Raw genomic sequence first — 24,849 nt, forward strand, 5'->3', positions numbered from 1 at the left:
AGTCATTATCAGTGTTAACGACTGCTCTTGTTCTTAGCACAACTACAACCACCGGACGCCGAAAATACAACTCCTCCAATTAAAAACCACGGGGACGCCTTTGAAAAGAGCCAGCGGCGGCGAAGAAAGCCACACGGTGACCTGAAGCTGCAGCGCCCCTCTAAGCGGGGAAGCCCTGCGCCCACCGCAGAGCCCAAGGCCCGTGGCCATCATCGGTACTTGGAGGCCCCCAAACGTATACGCTCCCCCATTTTCGAAAAGGGAGACTGCAAAAGCACTGAGCTCAGGCCGGCTGTGCTGCCGGAAAGGGCATCTTCACCTGGCGGCGGGCGTCCAATGAACAGGGAGAGGAAGGGGGAGAGAAAGAAATGCATTCGGGAGTTTGGGGTGTGTTTTGAGTAGCATATTGGCTCAGCATTTGTAAAAGCACCGATCACCCAAGACCTCCCTCTCGGCCCAAGGCAAGAAAGACGAGTCCCCATTTTACCCTCCGGCCTTTGTGAGTGAACAGGATTCAGATCCCCGGAACGCGATACGGCCACACCCCGAACGCACGCAACCCTGAGTGTGGCCACGGGAACGACGTTCCCCGGGCAGAGCTCGGCATTCCTGGGGTTGACAGCGGCCTCCAGATGAAAACAATTGAAGGCCTCCCTGAACAGCTTAATCAGGTAGCGGCTGAACCAAAATAGAATCCGCAGGAAACTGGGGCTCGTTGGAAACAAACAGCAAAGCAACAGGGCGAGGGAGCCGGCCCCGGGGAAGAAAACCCAGAGCTTCTTCAGCCAAGAGCTTCGCAGGAGGGTTCGGGGCTCTCCTTTCCAGTGAAATGTCTGCTCTGAGCCTGTCTCCCCAGGGTTCCCAGCTGCTGGAATCCAGCTGTTTGACAGCTGTCAATCAAACCATGACACCAAAACCTGTTGTCGGGACCAGGCCCGTGTAGGAGGCACAGGGTCGGGACGCTTCTGAAACCCCTAAATCTTCGCTGAGGGCTGGCAGCTGCGGGCGGGGCCAGGCACCGCTGCGGCCCCTCCTGGGTGTTTGGGCGCCAGAAGTCACCGGCGGGGAATTTCCACTCAGCCGTCCACGCCTCCACACAGACCACGTGTCTGTGATGAGCACACGACGTTTTGGCGGAATGCATCCTTTGCCTTGGGACTGGCAGAGTTCGTTATTAAGGAATTCTATCTAGGATAGAATCTCCGGTAAGGCGGGGTAATTTAGAATTAAAAATAGCACACACCTCGCTGCTGTTCTCTACCGGGAGGCACCGCGCGTGGGAGCCTGCAGGTCCCTGCCTGAACATTCCACACTGTACGCCTGGGCGGTGGGCACACTGGCGCCCAGGGCTGGGAACTGACTCGGGCGTCCTGCCCTCACTGTCGGCTGTGCGAGGCCGGGGGGGGCTGACTTTCACACCATGGCCACCACGCTCTTGCCACTTCAGACCCCAACCTCCCCTCCAGACCAACTCGCTCCCTGCCACCTGAGTTGGTCCTGTCCCTCACCTTCCCTACGCGGAGGTCACACACTTCCAGAACCTGGCGGGCAAGTAGCAGGTCCCTGTGCGTAAGCTGTACTTCTCCCCGCGTCCCTGACCTCACCAGGCAAGGGGCACAGCCTAGGCGCTCAATCAACGCTGAGTAGATGTCAATGCCTTTTGATAGAAATAGTCACCTAAGTCCCGCCCCCGCAAATAGGCCCTGTTCTCCTGGGAACTGAAACCAAAGAGAAAGCCGCCTTGTCAGACGCCGGCCTGCAGAGGACCAGGCTCTTCCTCCATCCCCAATGGCCCAGGACCCACCCCTGTCCCGAGCTAGACACAGCAGAGGGGAGGGGTGAGGTCGGCAAGCTGCATCGTGTCCACGCAGCACCGAGGCACGCTAGCCGCCCCGGGATTTCTTAACTGCCTCTGAGCCTGTCTCCTAGAAATCCAGCAGCTAATCCCTGCCATGTCCACAACACGAGCAGGTCTGGCAGTGTTCACCTCTGAAAGATCCTCTCTTCTCCACCCACTTCCCCATCTCCCCGCCACTATCGCCTTCAGCCTTTCCTCTGCAACAGCCAATCTATCAGCTCCCAGGACCCACGCCCAGGGCCCCAGCGGCCGGAGCCACCTGGTCACAGGTAATTCATCACCCTCTGCTGCTAATCCTCCGTGGCTTCCTTGTGTGGTTAACAGAGAGCCTTGGAGGCCCCACCCACTTGCCCTGCCTCTCCCTGCAACCATGGCCACCTGCCACTCCTGACCTCTGGCTTTCTGTCTGGAACAGACCCAGGGCCTTGGCCCTTGCTGGTTCCTCTCGTGGGGCACCCTCCCCCCCCCCCCCCCCCCCCCGTTTCCATGCCTGGCCCCTGCTCCTCCATCAGCTTTTAGCTGAGGCCTTCCCGACCCCATCGACCTCCAGGCTTCTCTTCACCTCCCCTCCATCCTCCTCAGCATCAGCCACTGTCTGTCCTTGCACATCCACGTGCTGACGTGTTTGTCTCCCCGCCTAACGTGGAGGCCCCCTGAGGGCAGGGACTGTAGCCTGTTCTCCAGTTTATTACCAGAGTGGACACAGCACCTGGCACCTGGGGAGAGCTCCAAACCATCAGCTGAATGAATGAGTAAATAATAAAGCAACGAACATCTGATAGACAATCGGTGCTATCAGACCTCCCAAAACAGCTCCCCAGTGGGCCCAGCTTTCTTGAAAGACAAAAGGAGCATCCTTCCCCCGAGGGAAACACACCCCAGGTCATGCCCACACCGGGACTTCTCTCCGTCCACACCCCCTCCTCCGGCTACCCTGGTGGGCTCAGTCCTGACCACCTTTCTCTCTGGAAATGACCCAGCGCTCCTTGGCTCAGAAAACCAGAGCTCCACCCTGGCGGGGAGCCAAGGTCACAGCCTCACATTTCAGGGGCCCTGAGCCCTCCGCACGGCTCTACCTCTGGCCATAAGCCTGGTCCTTCAGAACAAAAACAGGAAGAGAGCAGAGGCCTCTGGGGCCTTGTCGTGGGCCCAGGAGCCTAGGTGAAGCCCGGCCAGCCGGAGACCCAAGACAGGGAGGAAGCAGCAGGTGGGCCAGGGGTCAGTCCAAGGACAGGGAGTTTGGGGAAAGACAGCTCTGCTCCCTGGCTCTGAAGTCAGACGGCGGCCCGGCTGCAGATCCTGACTCCCACATCGCTAGCTCAGAGGGCCACAGGGCTGCTACCAGTCTGAGCCTCCGTTTCCGCAGCTATCAGGACGAATGTCCCAGCTGCCATGTCCGGCTACATCTACCCACCCTCCAATCGCCTAGGATGAAGGAGCCCCATATTCATCTGGGGAAAATCCAGCCAGCTTTCAGTCACACTCAGTGGCTTCCTAAAAGTAAATAAATAAATACATCTGAGTTTCCCAGCCGGCTCTGAGGCTGCGCCGTGCCAGCCGAGTCGCACGCACTTCCCTCTGGTCCGCAGCAGGGCCACGCTGGCTCAGGAGTTTAGCAAGCGCGTGTCCACAGCAGCCATTCAACACGCAGCTTTCCAATGAATGAACCAAGCGACAAGGTGAGTTGTGTCTATAGGGATCCTAGTCCTCAAGTCGGAAAACGAAAACCTTGTTTGGCAATTGGGACGCATCGCCAGGCACGCACTCCCCTGGTCCTTTGACACCACAGGCAGACGTGTGGCAAGAACACACGTTTAGACCCTCGTCAAGCCCAGGACTTCGCCACGGCTCCTTCAGAGGGAGGCCATGGGGATCCGGGTAAGCGGAACATCAAACCTCTTCATTTCTTTCGGAGATTATCTGTCCGTTTCCCCGGGCTCGTTCTTTCAAAATAGAACAACTCCTCAGGGAAAAAAAAAAAAAAAAAAAAGAACAACCTTCATTCCATATGTTGGCTGTCACCAAATTTCTGCACGGGGATTTGGCAGGAGCTTTCCTCTCTGGTCCTGCTCCATAAATACCGAACAGGGAAAAGCCTTGCCTACCACAGACCTGGCAGCGGAACCTGAGGAAACCAGTCAGTTCTGGGTCACGTGTCCCTGAAGGCTCCTGGTGACTGCGTCTCTAGCTCTCTGCCGTCCTGCCTCAGCCTTGGCCGGCCGAGCACGGTTCCTGGGAGCTCCCCGCCCCCCCCCCCCCCGTCCCCCTGGGGCAGCACCTCAGGGCAAGGAAGGCTCTAACGCTGTGGGTGGAGTCCCACGGGGGGGGGGGGGGGGGCTTTCATCGAAGGAAACGCCTCCTAAAGCAAACCCACCGAAAGGAAAAGAAGGGGTTCGCTATTTCCTTCGCAAAAGAAGTGCCTCATTTTTTCTCTTGGACTCCATTTAACAGATGGGAAAACGGAGACCTGGAGAGGTTAAGGAATGTCACCCATTTAACACAGAAGAGGTGGGGCCAGGGTGTTTTCTGTTTGTTTGTTTTAAATGTATCTACAATGGACTTCACGTAAGAAAATGTGACTGGCACACACGTTGCCGCGTGTCCTTGAACAGGCAGAGGGTAGGATGCCTGAACAAGAGGTGGATACAGGTGACTTGCTTACCAAACACGGCATGCATGCAGAGAACACGGGTCTACCGTCAGAAGGTCTGGGTCCCAGCCCCAGCTGAGTCACTGATGAGCTCATCACGGGACTTCTTTGCTTTTCGTTTCCTCACCCAGAGAGGGAGAGCGTTATTCAAAGCAAGCCTTGCCTTCCTCTCGGAATTACTGGGGAAGTCGGATGAACGGGGAAGCTGTAGGGAACTAGGAGGGTCCATCCAGAAGTCAGGGGACCCCTGTACGTACACGTGTATGAAAAAAAGCGCCGCCCGGAAACCTACTCGCAGCCACCCTTGCTCACACTCACCCTATTTCCTCTTACTAAGAGGAGGATCCCCTGGAATGCGAGGGATTTCTGTGAATCAGCTCCAGCAGAATGTGCATTGCTGGCCTGATGACACGTGATCGGCGGCCCCAGGCAGCCCTCTCTCGGTGCCCCGGGACAGTCACACCGGCCCTAAAGCGATGGCCTCAGGTTGACCAGACCCTAACAAGGTGCTGGGAGAGCCCAGAACACTGAGCACATTGTGAAGAGACAAAAGGAACCGCCTCCCCACAGGACAACAGGTGTGGCAGGTGTGAGAAATGAGAGACGCGGCCACGCGGACAAGAGCTGCTGACGCTCCTCCTCACGTGCCCGGGCGGCCCGGGTCTGCGCTGCGGGGAGGAGCCCCCCCTGAGGCCGGCTGGCCGTCCCCGGCGCTCCCTCCCATTTTCTACCCTGACATTCATCCATTCTGGAAGCCCAATAACCCCTACACACTCTGACCAAGGACGATCATGTGGTTGAACAAATACAGGGATGATCAGAACAATCAAAGATAATCATACATAAAACCAATACGGAGAAAGCCCCGGGTGGATTCACCGGGCTTGTCAGAAAAGCCAGCACCAGGAAGGCGCTATACAGAGCACGCCCCCGGGGCACACAGTACAGCAGGGCTCAGCCTTGAGTGTGAGCCAGAACCGGCCGGGTGCACGGGAAAACACACAAACCCAGGACTGAGTGTGCGGCAGAACCGGCCGGGGTGCACGGGAAAACACACAAACCCAGGACTGAGTGTGCGCCAGAACCGGCCGGGGTGCACGGGAAAACACACAAACCCAGGACTGAGTGTGAGCCAGAACCGGCCGGGGTGCACGGGAAAACACACAAACCCAGGGCTGAGTGTGCGCCAGAACCGGCCGGGGTGCACGGGAAAACACACAAACCCAGGGCTGAGTGTGCGCCAGAACCGGCCGGGGTGCACGGGAAAACACACAAACCCAGGACTGAGTGTGCGCCAGAACCGGCCGGGTGCACGGGAAAACACACAAACCCAGGACTGAGTGTGCGCCAGAACCGGCCGGGTGCACGGGAAAACACACAAACCCAGGACTGAGTGTGCGCCAGAACCGGCCGGGTGCACGGGAAAACACACAAACCCAGGACTGAGTGTGCGCCAGAACCGGCCGGGGTGCACGGGAAAACACACAAACCCAGGACTGAGTGTGAGCCAGAACCGGCCGGGGTGCACGGGAAAACACACAAACCCAGGACTGAGTGTGCGGCAGAACCGGCCGGGGTGCACGGGAAAACACACAAACCCAGGACTGAGTGTGAGCCAGAACCGGCCGGGTGCACGGGAAAACACACAAACCCAGGACTGAGTGTGCGGCAGAACCGGCCGGGTGCACGGGAAAACACACAAACCCAGGGCTGAGTGTGCGCCAGAACCGGCCGGGGTGCACGGGAAAACACAGAAACCCAGGACTGAGTGTGCGCCAGAACCGGCCGGGGTGCACGGGAAAACACACAAACCCAGGACTGAGTGTGCGGCAGAACCGGCCGGGTGCACGGGAAAACACACAAACCCAGGACTGAGTGTGCGCCAGAACCGGCCGGGTGCACGGGAAAACACACAAACCCAGGACTGAGTGTGAGCCAGAACCGGCCGGGGTGCACGGGAAAACACACAAACCCAGGACTGAGTGTGAGCCAGAACCGGCCGGGGTGCACGGGAAAACACACAAACCCAGGACTGAGTGTGAGCCAGAACCGGCCGGGGTGCACGGGAAAACACACAAACCCAGGACTGAGTGTGCGGCAGAACCGGCCGGGGTGCACGGGAAAACACACAAACCCAGGACTGAGTGTGAGCCAGAACCGGCCGGGTGCACGGGAAAACACACAAACCCAGGACTGAGTGTGCGGCAGAACCGGCCGGGGTGCACGGGAAAACACAGAAACCCAGGACTGAGTGTGCGGCAGAACCGGCCGGGTGCACGGGAAAACACACAAACCCAGGACTGAGTGTGCGCCAGAACCGGCCGGGTGCACGGGAAAACACACAAACCCAGGACTGAGTGTGCGCCAGAACCGGCCGGGGTGCACGGGAAAACACACAAACCCAGGACTGAGTGTGAGCCAGAACCGGCCGGGTGCACGGGAAAACACAGAAACCCAGGATCTCGAGTCAGTCATGGATGTCAGTGCGGGTCTGGAGACCACAGTTGAAAAATCACTGTCATGGTAAACGAGCCAGAGCTGCCAGGCTGTCATTCGCACTGAGGCGACTTCAGATCCTGATTCATCCCCACCGCCCCCCCCTCCTCCCCGCTGCCCCAACATGAGCCTTCAGGAAACTCTTGATGGGAACTGAACTGCCATCCGCCCTCCTCCCCTCCTATCCCATCCGTGCTGCTATGGATGACAACAAGCCATTCCGGATAAGTATTTCCCAGGACCAAGTCCGGCTCTCACCTGTGCACAAGATGATTTTGCAAAAGGAGCGAGTCGTGCTGCAAAGCAAAGGACAGGGCGGCGCAGGGAGAAGGCTCGGGGCTCGGGGGTCCAGGTCTCTGAGCTGGCGCACGGTCCCTCCATCCTCAGTGATGAGACTGCCCCTGGGACCGGGCCAGCGAGACGCTGTGACCTGCTTTCTCCTTGCCCATGTATCCTGACACTCTGTCACCGTGCACTGATTCCCACCCCCCAACCCCAACTCACTTCGTGTCACCAAACGGTTACGGGGCCAGCCTCACCCACAACCCAGCGCAAAGGAAAGCAGCGACCCCCCCTCCCCGCCCCCCACAGCAGCCACCACCTCCGGAGGAGTTCTGACCTGGAAGGGACCATAAAAACATCTCTTTCCTTCCCAGAGCTGATTGCATTATACAGTTCACTATTTTATTAACAGCAGGAGTTACTGCTACAATAATATTGTTTCGTTTCACGGGGGCTTAGCGGAAGTTCCTGCGGAGAACTCTGCTGTGAATAATGCGAGCTCTGTGATAAGAGCCCATCCCACAGCCTCTCCTGCGGGTCAAGTGGGAAAATGTGGCCACTATTCACCTCACGTCCCTGTGACCTCCGCTGGCCATGGGGCAGAAGAGGCTGCAGACATTCGGGGCTGCCACTGTGGGCCTGAAAGCCAGCGTCAGGCTAAATAAGGAGAAAGAATGAAGAGTGATTCATTCATGGCATTTTGGTAAATATACACCACGCATGTGTTTGCAAATACCTGGTGTTTAAGCCGATTTTTGTGCACACAAAATAGGCCTATTTAGGGAAACAAATGACTTTCCCGCTCACAAAAAAAAAAAGAGAGAGAGAAAAAAAATCCGACTAGCTCTTTCTCACATGCAAAACTGAGCTATAGTCCCCAGCTGTGAGGGCCTTTGGGTATACACCCACGAAGACTTGAGTCAAACAACGTTCTCCAAAGCAGTCACGCCAATACCATCTCCACTCACCCACAAACGATGAATTGGCCTCAGCTATACCACGTTCATGAAACGGGCCACAAGCCCAGGCAATGGAGCAGAAGGAGACCTCGGCGGCGGGTAACCATACTGGCTGGGGCCTGGAGGACACTGATTAAATACCCTGGCCCCCTTCCTACCCCCACCCTCAAAAGTCCACTCTTGCATGCACCCCAACCCCTGTGGCGGATCCTGTCCTCACCTGTTCTCCAGGAGCGTCATGCACACCACCTCTCGCACCCCGGGGTTGTTGGCCTTCTCCAGGGAACAGCCCTGCAGGTTCCACGTGGCCAGCCTCAGCACGGGCCGCCCGTCCCTGGTGCCTCCGAAGGCCTCCACCGAGGGCCGCGTGGAGATGATCTGAGGGGGCCCCCCGGGCGGCAGGTCCAGGTCCTCGCTCTGCAGGCTCAGGGAGGTGGGGCTGGGGTGAGGCTTGGCGGTGAAGGTCAGGCCCCCGTTGGTGTGGGTGGACGGGGGCCGGGACCGCTCGGCGAACACCTGGGGCCGGATCCTGTCCAGGAAGGCGGCGTTGATGCCGCCCGTCTTCACCAGGTCCTCCACGCTGCGGAAGGGCCCGTGCTCGCGGCGGTAGTCCACGATGCTGGCGGCCATCTTCTCCGTGAGGCCCCGGACGCTCAGGAGCTGGGCCGGGGTGGCCGTGTTGATGTTGACGCGCGGCGTGAGGGGCATGGCGGTGGCCAGGTGGTGCGGCTGCTGCTCGGCCAGCAGGTCCCGCCGCGCGGAGCTGGGCGAGTGCTGCGCCGAGCTGCCCTTGCTGCTCACGCAGATCTCGAACTTGACCTGCTCCAGCTTGGTGGCGCCCACGCCGCTGACCAGGGCCAGGTCCTCCACCTTCTTGAAGCCGCCGATGTAGTCGCGGTACTCCACGATGCTGCGCGCCACGGCCCGCGTCACGCCCGGCAGGGTCATCAGCTCCTCCTCCGTGGCCGTGTTGATGTTCAGCCGCTCCTGGTTCACCAGGATGTTGCTGAAGTTGCAGGCGGCGCTGAACTTGCGGCTGTGGGACAGGTCCGAGGGGTCCCGGGGAATGGAGCGGTGGCAGCCCAGGGTGCTGCCCATGGCCGGCCAGGCCCGGGGGCCCAGGGAGGCCTCGCCACCGCAGGGGGACGCTCTGGCCCGGGAGGAAGCCCAGGAGAGCTGACAGGCACCGAAGGGCGTCCCGACGCAGCTGTCCCTTGGCCACCTGGAAGGCAAACGCATCAGCTCAGGTCAGCGGAACCGGTTCATCCATGCGCACTCGCGCTCCCTGCCCAGAGCTGAAGTTCTTCCCCGGGAGTCCCGGCCGCTGGCTGCCCTTGGCCCCGGAGCCCGCGGGGAGCCTGGGCGCCGTGGGTGTTCCTCCAGAGAGGTCCGGTTTTATCACATCGGGACCCAGAAAGGCCACAAGTCTTTTCTCTGGGGAAGAGACCCATCCCCTCCGCCCACCCCTCCTGTTCCTGCCTGGACTCCAGGCGGCTCCCACCAGACCCGCCGCCGCCCCCGCGCCCCACCTCTCGGCGCTCCCCCGGGGCGTCCTTCTTCCACCTGCGGCTCCCCGGCCGGAGCCCGGCCCCGGACAGCGCTGGGGCCCTGCCTCCAGCCCTGGCGCCCGCGCGGGTGCGGGTCGGGGCCGGGCCACGGGATCCCTCCCACGCCGCCTCGGGCCGCGCGGGGTCCCGGCTCTTTCTGCCGGAGGAACTCTCCGAGTCGCTCCCCTAGAGCCGGCGGAGAGGCAGGGCTGCGGGGAGGCAGCGAAGGCAGCGAAATCCGCCCGCCGCCCGCGGCTGCACCGTCTCGCGGCTGCACCCGGGCTGGTGGCGTCGCCGCAGTTGCGTGGATCCCAGAAAAAAGTCCTGCGTTCCAGTCGGACGCAGGATCCGCCAGAACCGCATCCAGCGTCCCGCACCAGCGCCCCGGTCCCGCTCGCCGCCCGTGTCAAAGCCAAAGTCCGGGCCCCGCCGCCCGCGCCGCCGCCGGCACCACGGCCACGCCTCCCCCCGCGCGGCAACTCCGCCCCGGGACTCCCGGGCACGTGGGGGCGGGGCCAGCGCGCGCGGCGGGGGCCGGGCAGCGCGGAACCCCGGAGCGCGGGGGCGGGGCCCAGGAGTGAGAGAGGCGGGGCCCGGAGCGCGGGGGCGGGGCCCAGGAGTGAGAGAGGCGGGGCTCGGAGCGCCGGGGCGGAGCCCAGGAGTGAGGGAGGCGGGGCTCGGAGTGAGGGGGCGGGGCCACGGCGAGGGGGCGGGCCGAGCGCGTGGGGGGTTAGAGACGGAACTCGGGAGTGCGGAGGCGGAGCTATGGCGGGAGGGGCGGGCCTCGGGGGGCGCGGAGGCGGGACTTAGGGCCTGAGGGGCGTGGCCTATGCGCCCTGTCCTTTGCAGAGGGTCACCTGGGGGCCGTGGTGGAGTTCCTGATCCTGACTTGGGGTGGCCACCCTGGTCCGAGGGCTGCTGTGCGGCTCGGAGGCTGTTGAGTCTCTTCCCCGAGGTGAGGCCTGCGCGGCTGCTTTTGGCAGGCGGAGCCCCGCAGAGGAGAGGGGCGCCCAGGGACGGACCCCTCCTGGCCTCTCTTTGGGGCTTGGGGCAGAGTCAGGGCAGCGGGCAGGAGCCTCCCTCAGTTCTGCAGTTAAACCTGAGGATGTTCCCGAGGGGACTGGATGGGACCTTTTTAACTTCTGTCCCCCACTTTCGGCCTCTTTTCTTCCGCTGGAAAGAAAATGCTAGCTGGAAATGAAGGCTGCTTCCCCAAATTCAGAAGTTTTGGGGTCATACCACAAAAGGACAGTGAGTTAGAGATTAAAGATCCCGCTGCTTTACGCGGGACACACATTCAATCAAACAAACAGCGTGGTGGCCGTGAAAACCTTTGACCCTGGTCGTTTAACGCTCTCTGAGGTCTCACCCCCAACCAGCGTCACTGCTTTCAAGTCCCAGGGCCAGGTCAGCAGAAACAGCCACTCTCGGGGAGACATGTGAAATGAGAGGCAGCTAAGGCTCGCAAAATGCGATTGCCTTTGAGGTACAGTCCCCTAGTGTGTGTTCTCGTGGGGACTCTTAAACACAAGTGACAGAAATCCAAGTCACACTACCTCAGACAAAAAAGGGGGGGTTTCCTGGTTCTTGCGTGGAAAAGTTAAGGAGTAGATCCTTCCTCAAGCTGCACCTTCCTCATGGCTGCACCAGCTCAAATGATGCCATCAGGACCCGCTCCCACCCCCTCCATCTACCAATTTCCACTTGCCCGCTCCCCATGCTACACTACATTGTGCCCCTCCCTTCCTCCTGTAATTAGGTTGAAGTAAGAAAACAATTGTTTAAGAAAAGCAGGAGAATCCCTTTTAGAGGAGGGAAAAGTCTTTGTGGAACAGAATGCCTTGCTGAGCTTTTGTGGCTGTGGGTGGGCAGCCTGGGGTCATGGCTAGTTGGATTAGAAGTAGAGAAACCACATATTTTATGTCCAAACCAGGACGCTTTGGAGGGTCAGAAGGCCACTACTAACTTCACTGGCACAACAGGCACGATCTGGTCTTATTCCCCGTAAAGCTGAGCATGCGCGCCCCTTGGTAGAAATGAAACCAAGAGGTAGCTCAACTGTTGTGCATTAAAATAAACAAAACCCAATGAGGGGGTTAAATTTTAAATGCCATAGCAAGCGTTGTGGAGCAATTGCAACTCTCATGCGTTGCTAGTGGGAGTGTAAGATGGTACAACCACTTTGGAAATCAGTTTGGCAGTTTCTTAAAAAGTTAAACATACATTCGCCATTCGACCCACCCATTCCATTCCTAGATACTTAACCAAAGAGGAAGGAAAGCATGGAATTCAAAGACTCGTACGTGACTAGGAGATTTACTTGTTAGAGGTAAAATCCAGAAACAACCCCAATCCACCACAAATTGTGGTAAAACCATACAATGGAGTACAACTGAGCAATAAAGAAGACTATTAATATAGACAGTACTGAAGAATCCCAAAATCATACTTAATGAAAGAAGGCAGGCCCAAAGAAAAGCGAAAGAACATAATGTGTGATTCCATTTATACAAAACTCCAGAAAATACTAGCTAATCTGCAGAGAGAGGAAGATCAGCAGATGGTTGGCGGCTTGGATGAAAAGGGACATGGGAAATTTGGGGGTCGGGGGGTGTGTGTGGAGATGGAAATGTTTGCAAGGTCATGGTTTCACGGGTATCTGTATGTCAAAACTGATAGAATTGTACACTTTAAATATGTGAGGTTTAGTAAACTTCCATTTACCTCAATCAAGTTGGGGGAAATCTTCAAAAAGTAAAAAGGAACACTCTTTGAGCCTAAAAAAAGAGATGGGTTTATTTTGGGGAGGAGTAGGTGACTGAGGATGGAGAGGAGGGGTTGACAGGGAGCAAAGGATGCCCAAGAAGTTGAGCCTGGAGCTAACAGGGGCCCAACAGTCACCTCATTAACATAAGAGACACCTTTGTCACTCTCAACCCATAAATTCCAAGTGCTTGGGGACCTGTGAGCCTGCAACTATGGATGAAAACCAAATATTTTATAAAGCACAGTGTTGCAGCGGATATAGCAACCGACATTGACCTTATTAGCAGTTAAAACCGTGGGATGCTCCGGTGGCCAAGTATTCCTAGTTTGAAAAGTAATAATAATTTTGACTTTTAAAAAGCTTGTATCGTCGACACTTTAAATATTCAATTCTTTCTTCTTTCAACTCTGAGCGATTGGTCTCAAAGTGATACCACAACTTAACAGACATCATCATACTACACAGAAATGCTCCTTTGCATAACACAATATACTGTTTTCGTCTGGCTTTGGTGTTAGGGTAATGCTGGTCTCATAGAATGAGTTAAGGTAGTATTCCTTCCCCTTCTCTCTTCTGGAAGAAATTGTAAAGAATTGGTATTATTTTCTTCCTTAAATGTCTGGTAGAATTCACCAGTAAAACCATCGGGGCCTGGTGCTTTCTGTTTTGGAAGGTTATTCATATTTATTCAATTTCTTTAAGAGATATAGGCCTATTCAATCTGTCTATTGTGTAAGACTGCCCGACCCCCCCCCCTCCCAGATTTTAAAGTGAGTTAATAAAAAACAATTCCATGACAATAAAGTAAATACAAAGAATTGGGCGGGGGGGTGGGGGTGGGAGATCCCCATTTAGATTCTGTTTGTCTGTTTGAAGATCCATTAGCCTATCTGCCAAGGAGTCGCTGCTGAGACAGAGGAACCGATTTCTTCTGGTTAGAGACATGGATACGGAGGAGGAAACAGCTTCTAGTCATTCTTACGTGCCAACCTGCATCTGTCCTGGTTTTACTAACGGGCTTAGCATCAGCCCCCACAATCGAGGTCAACCCCAGTAAAAAGCAGATTCTTCCACTCCCGACTCCCGTGGAACCCAGAGTGTAATTTCTTTCTCCATCAGTGAACTTGACCTTCTCCCAGGGAAGTGGAATGAAGCGTGGACAGTACCGGTTTGAGTGTCTTTGCATCATATTCCTCCTTTAAAGTTCACAGTCTCCCGACTGATATTTTATTTCATTTCACGGCTGACAACTGAAGGCCTTTGTCATCCCCCCGACATGCTAAACGCCTTTCCAAACGGCACTTTATTTCTTATGGAGCATTTGACTGGAAATTATCGGAGCGAAGTCCCAACAGAACGAGGCGGCTCCATTTACAAGACCAAAGGGAGAGCATTTACCATCAGAGACCCTGTGTTGTCAGTCCACCCCCCCTCCCCGCCCCCCCCCACACACACACACCCCGCCCACCTCCAGAATTATTATTATTATTACAGAAAATAATATTCATTAATCTTTAAAAGTAATGCGATTATGACCATCATACTTAGGAACGCCAGCTCCTATTGGTTTCATTCATTTCCTCTTAAAAGCAACATTTCCAGTTAGTTCCAGGCTTCCACTTCTTCACAGAACAGCGTATTCTTTCTTGTTTATTAAATTGGGGGTTTTTGAGACATTCTTCTTGGCAAAGCCCTATTATTTTGTTTTATGAATGTCTAATCAGGAGACTTCTCTTAGCACAGGATCCCCCGGAGTCCGAAGAGGGAGTGAGGCAACTTATTTCTACTTTAGGGTAAATCAAGGCAATGCCCTGGACGCCTGCACTTCTGGGGGTGGGGTGAGGAGGCCCCTCTAGCCAGGCCATGTGCCAGGGTGAGGCTCCTGTGCACCTATGAACAGCAGGTGCATCTCACCTGCCCTGCCTCCCACGTGAGGCTCCCCTGGCAGCAGCCCGGTGCCCACTGTTGACTTCATGCCAGGTTCAAGTTCATGATGCACTTTCTGCTCGTCACCTTCTCTGGCCTTTCGCCATTTCCATCGGTGTTCTTTTTAAGCCCCATTTCTCCTAAATAATGGGAAACGTAATGTCTGACAAGCCTGGTCCCTGACCTCACAGCCCCACTTCCAGGAGTGACTCCCTTAAGAAATAACCTCCGAGGCCCTAGAGAGCATCCCCCAAAGTGCAGTCCAAGGGGGTGAGGACGAGGAATTTAGAAGACACAGAAGTGTGGGAAATTTGATCATTCCTCCAAACCTCATACCTTTTAGCTATATCCTCAAATCCTCTCATTCCTACCCCTTCCCCAGCCCAATACATGAGTACTAATCTACTTTCTGTCTCTCCAGAGTTGCCTGTTCTGGACATTTCATCTAAGTGGAATCGTAGAAAATGAGCCTTTGTGATCAGCTTCTTTCACTTAGCATCACGCTGTCACGGTTCACCCACGTTGTAGCACGTATCCGCACTTCACTCCTTTTCATGGTGGGCTCCCCTAGGAACGGGCCACGCTGGCTTTCCCCCTCATCGGCCGATGGGCATTTGGATTCTTTCTATTGTTTGTTATTATGAACTAGAGGCCCGTTGCCCGAAGATTCGTGCAATAGGCCTTCCTTCCCCTGGCTGCCGGCACCGGTTTTCCTCCGGCACCCAGGACTCAGGCCTTCACTCTGGCTGGAGCCTTCAGTCTTTGCTCCAGCCGGATCGCCGCTCCTGTAGCTCCCTCCGCCCCCTGCCCTCCCCTCATAGCAGGCGTCCCATCCCGCCCGGCCGCTCCACACCTGCATGCGTGCTGCCCAGAGGCCTGGAGCAGCTGGGGGGCAGGGCCGCCTCCATCTTTGTTGGGTTCATTTGCATACTCACTCTTGATTGGCTGGTGGGTGTCTCAAAGTGACAATCAATTTGCATATTTCTCTTTTATTAGTGTAGCTAATGCTGCTATGAGCATTCATGTTTTAGTGAAGACATAGGCTTCCTTTCTCCTGGATATATACCTAGGAGTGGAGGTGCTGGGTCATGTGGTAACTCTGCTTAACTTTGTGAGGGAATTGCCAGACTCTCCCACACAGTGGCTGCCCCATGTGCACCCCAGCAGCGTGTGAGGGTTCTTATTTCTCCGCATTCTCTCCAATGTGCCTTAGTATCTCATTGTTGCCTGCAGCCATCCTCGCTGTGTGAAGAGGTCTCTCACTGTGGGTTTGCTCTGCATTGTTCTGATGACTAACGACACTGAGCATCTTGTCCCGTGCTTACTGGCCATTTGTGTATCTTCTTTGGTGAACTGCTTTCTGTTTATGATTCTACTTTATCTCCTTGGTGACTTATTCGCTGTAAATCTTGTATCATTATTTTAGTAGTTGTCTTAGGGTTCATATACATCCTTAACTTAGCACTGTCAACCTTCACGGGAGATTATCCCACCTCGTGTACATTCCAGAACCTTCCAAACGTGCACTTCTGTTTATCCGCTCCCCTTTTGTGCTGGTGTCGTCATGTCGCTGGTTAAATTAGATGCTCTCTGACTGACTGATTTCACTTAGCAAATACCTTAATCAATAAAGAAAAAAAAGGAAAAAATTTATATAAGATAGTTTACCATTTAAAAAAAAATTAGATGTCTCCTCTGTGCAGTTTACCTGAGCTCTGCTACCCAGAGAGGATGGGACTTACCCTGGGAACCGAGAAGGGACGCACTTGGGCTCATTCTCTTGCATTTTGCGTTGTTCCTGGAGGGCAGGTCGGGCTCTCCAGAGGGAACATGAAGAGCAGAGCAGACCTCGGAAGGGTAGGGGTCCCGTCCGTCGGCATCCCCGAGGCTCCTCCACCAGGTTCCTGATTCTCCTGGCTGCCTTCCTCGTATCCACACCCCATGCTGGATTCATGACTAATAAGTCTGTCAGCTGCAGGAATTGCATGTGAATAGGGTGGAGCGACAGGGAGACCTGGGCTCAAATACCAGCTCTACCACTTACAGGTGCGTAATCCCGGGACAAGACACTAAACTCTCGTGAGCCTCAGTTTCCTCATCTATAAAATGGGAATAAAAAGCCTCATCTCAGAACGTCGCTAAAAAGATGAAATGAAGTGACTCAGGGAAAAGTGTCCAGCCTGTGACATTACAAGCTCTTCTTCTCTTAATATTTTTATCCCTTCTGTATGCCTCACTGTTTGCATTTGCTAATTATATTTCTACATTCTTTATGTTTCTCAGACACTCAGAATTCATCAAGTCTTTCTCCTCTTCATACCCTGAAGATTCTAGTGGGTTCAAATATTTTTATGGGCTTGTCACCAACTCCCTACTTTTCCATTTATTGGGCAGACTCAATGTCAGGGCACCCAGCCTGCCTCTTTTCCAAAGCTAGTTATCAACCCCATAAGGATCAGCTTGGGTGGGCAGGGTGCCTCAAACTTGGCCCTGTGGGCCTTTGGGGCCAGAGCATTCTGGGTTGTGTGGGACCGTCTTGTGAATCATAAGATGTTCAGCAGCATCCATGGCCTCCACCCACCACAGGCCCGGTGCACACCTTGAATAAGGTATTTGCTAAGCCACCTTAACTTTCCCACAATAAACTCACATTCCCACTGCCTTTGAGTACGATCACAAACCAGTCTTGTCCCAATCAGTTGTAAAAACCAAAAATATCTGCTGAAATTGTCACCTATCTTCTGGGGGTGGTGGGGGGTAGGGGGCAAAGCCTCCCCCAGGTGTGAACCCCGGGGATGGGATTGGTGTCATTCCCATCTACCCGTGAGAAAGCCAGAACTCAGAGTGGTCAAGGGCTTTGCTTGAGGTCACACAGCTACCAAGTAGTGGGGGCAGGATTCCAGGAAGTCCAGCTGGCTCTGAGCCCCGCATTCTGCTGACTCGAGGGTGTCCTCTCCTCTGCAAATACAGCCTCGAATGCCTTTGACATCGGGCCCTAAACTCGGCCTTTTGTGCCCAAGGTGCCTGACCTCTGGACTCTTCTCTCTGAAAGCCAAGAACGGGCGCCGAGGGGCGCGGTTAGGTCATCCCTGCTCACAGACAGGGCTCCGAGGCCACGGGCCACACGCTCCACGCCCCTGGCACCGGGCATGCTTCTCCGTGACGGGAGGGTGTTATGGTTGGAACCATGTCCCCCAGGGATATGCTGGACTCCTGGCTCCGGGCCCTGGGAAAGGGATCTTATTGGGAAACGGGACCAGTGCCTGCATACCTGAGTTAAGATGAAGTCATGAAGATGGGCCCTGTCCCAATACAACTGCTGTCCTTACAAACCAGGGAATCTTGGACACATTCGGCAGGATGGCGGCCCCGGGAAGGAGGCGCAGAGGTGGGAGCGATGCTGCCACAAGCCAAGGAGCCCTTGGAGCGTCCAGAGGCGGGAGAGTGAGGAAAGGCCCTCCTGCAGAGGCGCCCAGGAGCACGGCACTGTCCAGACCTTGATTTCAGGCTCTGGCCTGCAGACGGGGGAGCGAATACATGTCTGTGGTTCTCGCCAGGAAACCACTGCAGGGGCGCGCTCCCCTCGTCCTCTGGCTGCCCTGAGCACCCCAAATTCTGATTTGACAGTGCTCCTTGCTCCCCAGTCAGTTAGAATATCTGGCCGTTAATCAAAGTCAGGGAAGGTATTTAACTTTCCTGCAATAAACTCACAAGTTAGATTGTGCCTCCCCGTAATCGCGTGGCTGAGATATTGATCTGGCGGCGGAATGACGACTCCGGGACCTCCTGCACAGCAGCTGCCCGCTCGGACGCCTTCCCCGGATTGGCAGCAGCAGGGACTCGGCGGGGCAGTGCCTTATCTCGCTTGGTAACAGGAGGTACCATATCGTCCCGAGATAAGGAGGAGTGACTTCGTAGCATCTGACTCAGTGGCCTTGGTTTCCTGCAGGTCACAGATAAACAGACGGAGGGACATGAACCTTAGCCAACCACGAGGAAATGAACACCAGACAGTAAGCGAACAAAGTCAGCCAGGATCACTGAGAATCCAAAGCCCAAAGCCATTTGCTCCAGGCGAGGAAACAGGTAGCAGCAAGGGCACTCACCTGTCCACTGAGATGCTGCGAGGCTAACGCAGCCCTGAGAAGCCGGGTGTATCCCGAACAGGTCTGTCACCTGGCCCAGCCACGCCCCAGAGCGGGATCCTGGGCAGTGTTCACTAGTATAATCTCCCTCTGGAGAGCTCATCAGGCCCATGAGCATATTAAAGACTTTGACTCCGGCCAGTGTAGCTCAGTGGTTGAGCGTCAGCCTATTGACCAGGAGGTCAGGGTTCAATTCTTGGGCAGAGCACCTGCCCAGGTTGCAGGCTCGATCCCCAGTAGGGGGCGTGCAGCAGGCAGCCAATCAATGATTCTCTCTTATCATTGATGTTTCTATCTTTCTCTTCCTTCATCTCTGAAATCAATTATATAATTACTAGAGGCCCGGCGCACAAAATTTGTACACCAGTGGGTCCCTCAGCCTGGCCTGCGCCCTCTCGCAATCCGGGACCCCTCTGGTCCGTGCTCAAAGTGGCGGTCGGCTGGGGAGGAGCCTGAGCCGGGGCTGGGCGCCATGCCACTCCCGCTCATCCCGGCCCCACTGCGCCTGCTGCCACTGTGCTACCCAGCCGTGAGCCCGGCTTCTGGCTGAGCGGCACTCCCGCTGTGGGAGCGCACTGACCACCAGGGGCCAGCTCCTGCATTGAGCATCTGCCCCCTGGTGGTCAGTGTGCATAATAGCAACCAGTTGACTGGTGGTTCAGTCAACTGGTTGTAATGGTCACTTAGGCTTTTATATAGACATATAAAAATATTTTTAAAACATTTTTTTAAAGACTGAGAAATTCTGCTGGAAAGATACCCATTCAAGGCCTTTCGGGGGATGCAGTGCAACGCACCTCGGAATTTGAATGCATTCTGGCCCGTCTGTTTTGCAGACTGTGAGGCTGAGGCCCGAGAAATTAGATGCCCTCTCAAAAGCCGCCCAGTCAGAAAGTGACCTTGTGTGCCTGGACTGGGATGGTCAGATCCCAAACCCAGTGCTCTTTCTACGTTTTCATTTTCCCATTAATTAGTTTATTAATAAACATTTGAGTGCGACCATGTGGGGATGTGGGAATGTAAAAATGAAGAAGGCAGGCCTTACCTTGCACGTCATTTGCTATTTCTGGAATAAATGAGCAACAGAATAGCAAGCGGTGGAAAGGTTGTGGGGAGGGAGGGAGGGAGCAGCTGACTGGGATGAATATAGAACCAGCCAGTCTGGAGGTTTCAGATTAGGTTACTGCTGTTCTAGGGAGTCCCATCATCGGGACCCATTGTCCCCACCACCCACGACCCCTTCAGAGAGGTGGCAGCCAGAGCCCGGCTGCCCCGGGCCACCCGCTAAGCTGGCTGAGTTGATGGGTTAGGGGTACCAGCCGCAAGCTGCCAGACGCTTACAATACACCTGCTTCCCCAACATGGGATGACCGATCCGATTTCTTCAAATTGGAACTGGGGGCGACAGAAAAGGCAGTGGACTGGGAGGCTGAAGACAGCGGAACATCTGAGGAGAGAGTGTGGGGAGGGAGGGCACTGGAGGGTGGCAGGCAGGAGGAAGCCAGGAGTAGCAGCGTGGAGGGCAGACCTGTGGGGCCTGGGACAGTGTGCACAGGAGACCAGGACAGACAGAAAGCAGGCAGCACCCCCCCGACCCCCAGCCATCCCTGCTCAGGATTCTGGGAGGCCCCGCCTGAGAGCGGCTCCAATCTTGGTTAGTAAAATTATGGTAAAATACACATACCATCAAATGGGCCATGCTGACCGTGTTAAGTGTCCAGGTCAGTGGCATGAAGTGCATTCACACTGTTGTGCAACCGTCACCCCAGACCTTTCTCTTTATCTCCCAAAACTGAAACTCTGTCCCCTTAAACATTAACTCCCCATCCCCCCCCTCCTCCCGGCCCCCGGCATCCTCCATTCTACTTCCTGTCTCTGTGAATGTGACTCCTCTAGGGACCTCCTAGATGAGGAAACACAGGACCTGTCCTTTTGCGACTGGCTTATTTCTGTTAGCTAACCTCTCCAAGGTCCATCCACGTAGCACCATGCGTCAAACGTCCTTTTTACGGCTGAGCAGTATTCCCCTAGAATAGATGTACAGACCATATGCTCATCCATCCATAGACGGGTGCTTACGTGGCTCCCACTATGGGGCTATTTGAATAATGCTGCTGTGAGCATAGCTGCACAATTTCCTCTTTGAGGGAGGGGGGAGTCCCTCAGCTCGGCCTACAACCTCTCGCAATCCGGGACTGCTGGCTCCTAACCACTGGCCTGCATGCCTGCCTGACTGCCCCTAACCACTTTGCCTGCCTGCCTCATCACCCCCAACCGCCTCTGCCTGCCTGCCTGATCGCCCCTAACCACCTCTGCCTCAGCCCCCGTGGCCGCAGCTTTGTCTGGAAGGATGTCCGGAAGGATGTCCAGAATGACATCTGGAAGGTCGTTCGGCTGTCCGGTCTAATTAGCATATTATGCTTTTATTATTATAGATTATATATAGTTGATTTCAGAAAGGAAAGAAGAGAGAGAGAGAGATAGAAACATCAATGATGAGAGAGAATCATTGATTGGCTGCCTTCTGCACGCCTCCTACTGGGGATCGAGCCTGCAACCCGGGCATGTACCCTGACCGGGAATTAAACTGCAACCTCCTGGTTCATTGGTAGATGCTCAGCCACTGAGCCACACCGGTCAGGCATCATTAACACTTCAAAGTTAGTTAAATCACTATGTTCTTTTTTCTATCTTCCCCCCATAAACTTCCACCTCTTAGTTTTATTTTCTTTTTTATCACCCAAAGTCCATAGTTTACACTAGGGTTCACTCTTCTATGCGCTTTGACAAATGCATAATGACATGTGTCAGCCATTATAGTGTCATAAGAGTTTCACTGCCCTAGGAGTCCTCTGTGCTCCGACTGTTCACTCCTCCCATCCCCATCCCCCACTCCTGACAACCACTGAGCTTCCCTGTCTCCGTGGTTTTGCCTTTTCCAGGTCATCTAGTTGGACGCATGCAGTAGGTAGCCTTTCAGATGGGCTTCTTCCGATGCATTTAAGGGTCCTCCGTGTCTTTCCATGGCCTGAGAGCTCATTTCTTTTTGGCACCGAATACTCTTTCATCGTCTGGATGGGCCACAGCTTATCCATGCACCTCCTGAAGGACACCTCGGGTGCTCCCAAGTTTGGGCGATTATGAAAAAAGCTGCCATAAACACCTGTGTGCAGGTTTTTGTATGGACTTAAGTTTTCAGCACCTTAGAGCAAATGCCAAGGACTATGACTGCTGGGTCGTGTGGTCAGAGTGTGTTTACTTCTGGAAGAAACTGCCAAGCTGTCTTCCAAAGTGGCTGCACCACTTTGCGTTCCCACAGCGATGAGCAAGTTCCCGTCGCTCCCGTCCTTGTCCTCGGCACCTGGTGTTGGTCTGGGTTTTGGCTGCTCTAATAGGTGTGAGTGGCATTTTGTTGTTTTCATTTTCAGCTGCCTCCTGCACACCTCCTACTGGGGATGTGCCCACAACCAAGGTACATACATGCCCTTGACCAGAATCTAACTTGGGACCCTCCGTCCACAGGCTGACGCCAAACCTGCCAGGGCCAAAAATGTATGCCTTTAAAAAGCCTCCCTAGTGATGATGATGGGCAGCTCCATCAAGACCATGACATTGAAGATGGCATTGCAGTCACGCTAACAGGTGGGAGGTGGCCCTGTCATGACACCTTGCAGGTACTGCACTTGGCCCTCCACCGGCCCGGTCCCACAGCCCCATCTGAAGCCCGGTGAGACCCAGACCTCTGTAATTCACTGTGAATGGACATCTCTGTCTGGCATCTCAAACTCGGCCGCTCCCAAGCTAAGCCCGTAATTATCCCCATCCCCACCCAGAAACCAGCTCTACCTCTGATCTTCCGACCGTGGAAGGTGGCAATTCCAATCTTCCAGCTGCTCAGGCCACAACGCTTGAAGTCAACCTTGACTTTCCCTCTCAGACACATCGAATCTGTCAGCAATGCCTGAGGGCTTGACCTTTAAAATAAATCCAGAGTCTGACCACCCTCACCCCCTCCACTGCCATCGCCATACCAGGTCTCCCTGCTCTGCCCTTGCCCCTTCCAGTCTGCTCTCAGCCCTAAGCCACAGTCAGCCTATGACAACGAAGGTCAGATCATGTCCTCTGCTCACAACCCTCGGCTCACTCCCATCTCACTCGGAGTAAAAGCCCAAGTCCTAACCGCGGCCTACAAGGCCTCCCTCATACAATCCTTGCTCCCCTACTTCACCCCGCAGCTCTCATCTCACCTACCATTTGCCCTCCGGGTCCTTCCAGCCACACGGGCCCTTTGAAGTTGCTGGAACATGCTGCCCCAGGGCCTTTGCATTGCTGTCCACTCCTTCTGGAATGTTCTTCCACCAGAGAGCTACTGGACCAGCTTCCCTCACCCTGTAGGTCTCCACTGGCCACCTGCCTAGAAGGTCATGCCCTCACCCCGTCTGCCAGCACTGCTATCTTTCCTTTCCTCCTGACTGCCTGCTGACTTGCTTGTCCTTTTCTGTCTGGCTCCGCCCACTGGATGCCAGAGCCACATATGCACATCTCTGTGTGTGATTAAAGATGCTGTAAATATTCTTTGGGGCATGGCTGGCTGGCTGCTCTGTGACGCTTCTCACGTCTGGTTGACATTTATGCGGGCAGGTGAAGGGATAAACCATCAAAACGAATGGTCAGCCGAAACCGGTTTGGCTCAATGGATAGAGCGTCGGTCTGCGGACTGAAAGGTCCCAGGTTCGATTCCGGTCAAGGGCATGTACATTGGCTGCGGGCACATCCCTGGTAGGGGGTGTGCAGGAGGCAGCTGGTCGATGATTCTCTCTCATCGATGTTTCTAGCTATCCCTCTCCCTTCCTCTCTGTAAAAAATCAATTAAAAAACAAACAACAACAAAAAACACACACGAATGGCCACCTGCCTAGAAGGTCATGCCCTCACCCTGCCTGCCAGCACTGCTTCCCAAAGTCTCTAGAACTGAAGTCTTTACTCAGATGTACGGTTCTAACGTGTAGGGCTTTGCCACACAATGTCTCCCATGTTGGTTTCAGTCCGCTTTCTGCTGCGGTCATAGGAGAGCCCTGACCGCTGTTCTCAGGAAAAGGCCCTGCCGTGCTGCAGACCCTCCCCCCGTCGATCGCAGCTGCTCTCCCGAGCCTTTCCCGAGCCGACCCCGCGACGATCATGCCAACGCCGAGGAGCATGTCGTTCCTTCCTTCACCACATGACACGTGCTCACCAGGCATCTGCTGGGTGAGGAAACGCAGGATGCCCACGTGAACATACATGGAGGAAAACGTGCCAGCGAGACCGTGTGCTGGGGTGAGGGGCCACCGCGGACAAAACGGACAGGAACACCCCTACGAGAGGTGACCTTTGACATCAAGCGTGATGACAGAGGAGCCAGCCACACGGGGATGGGAAGGAGGAGGCGAGGACAACGCAGTGGGAACACACGGCGGGACATGGTCCTCGCCAACCTGAAGAAGGCAGCCCCCCAACCCCGGCCCCTCCTCCTTCTCGGGAAGCCCTCCCCTCAGTCACTTGTTTGTGCGGCTGACCCCACGTCACCCACCACTCAGCTCCCTGGGCCAGGCCCAGAGGTGGCCACCCTTTCACCCTGGTATCTATTCACAGTGTTTGGCAAACAGGCGGAGTTCAGTAAATGCTTGTGACATTGTCAAACAGCAATGACTCGACCGCAAAGCAGATAGTGGTGCATGGAGCTGTGATGGAAAAAGAATTCCCGGAACCAGGCCAAGGGTGTCCTTTAATTTTTAGATTCTGAGTAATCGATTCTCGGGGGGCGGGGGGAGAATACACAGGAACGACCAGGGAAGGGTTTGCACTGTAACATCAGGGGAGGGGCAGGTGGGAGCGATTTGGAGCCTTGCTGACGATGGAGCTTGACGTCTGTGCTGTGGATTTCGTCGGCCCCAGGGCCAAAGCCACTCCTGCCCACAGCGAGAGGGGCTCCACGGCTGAGCGGGGGAGGCTCCAGGCCCGTCTGTGCCTTTAAGTCCTGTGGCCAGAGCCCGTCACGACACTCCTGCGGGCGGACGAGACGGGACTGCGGGTGTGACTCAGCGTGGAGCCTGGTGTGCCCACAGCTCTGGCCCGTGTCCAGGCAGCAGGACACACCCCGATGGGCCTGTGAACACTGCCCAGAGGAGCGCTCTGCCCCTGATGGCCCAGGCACCAGAAAGACACTGGAAATACAGTCCA

General features: G+C 55.5%; 1 protein-coding gene across 1 annotated transcript in view; it reads right to left on the minus strand.

The window, feature by feature from the left end:
- Window positions 1–10,221, minus strand: part of EEPD1 (endonuclease/exonuclease/phosphatase family domain containing 1) — a 72,242-nt gene extending 62,021 nt beyond the window's left edge. Inside the window, exons 1-2 of the mRNA XM_079786567.1 lie at window positions 9,775–10,221; window positions 8,466–9,467 (exon numbers count right to left, since the gene is read on the minus strand). Coding sequence (XP_079642693.1) covers window positions 8,466–9,343 — 878 coding nt within the window. The 5' untranslated portion in view covers window positions 9,344–9,467; window positions 9,775–10,221. The remainder of the gene's footprint in view (window positions 1–8,465; window positions 9,468–9,774) is intronic.
- Window positions 10,222–24,849: the final 14,628 nt, after the last annotated feature.

Source organism: Cnephaeus nilssonii (assembly GCF_951640355.1).
Source record: "Cnephaeus nilssonii genome assembly, chromosome: 12".
NCBI lineage: Eukaryota > Metazoa > Chordata > Mammalia > Chiroptera > Vespertilionidae > Cnephaeus > Cnephaeus nilssonii.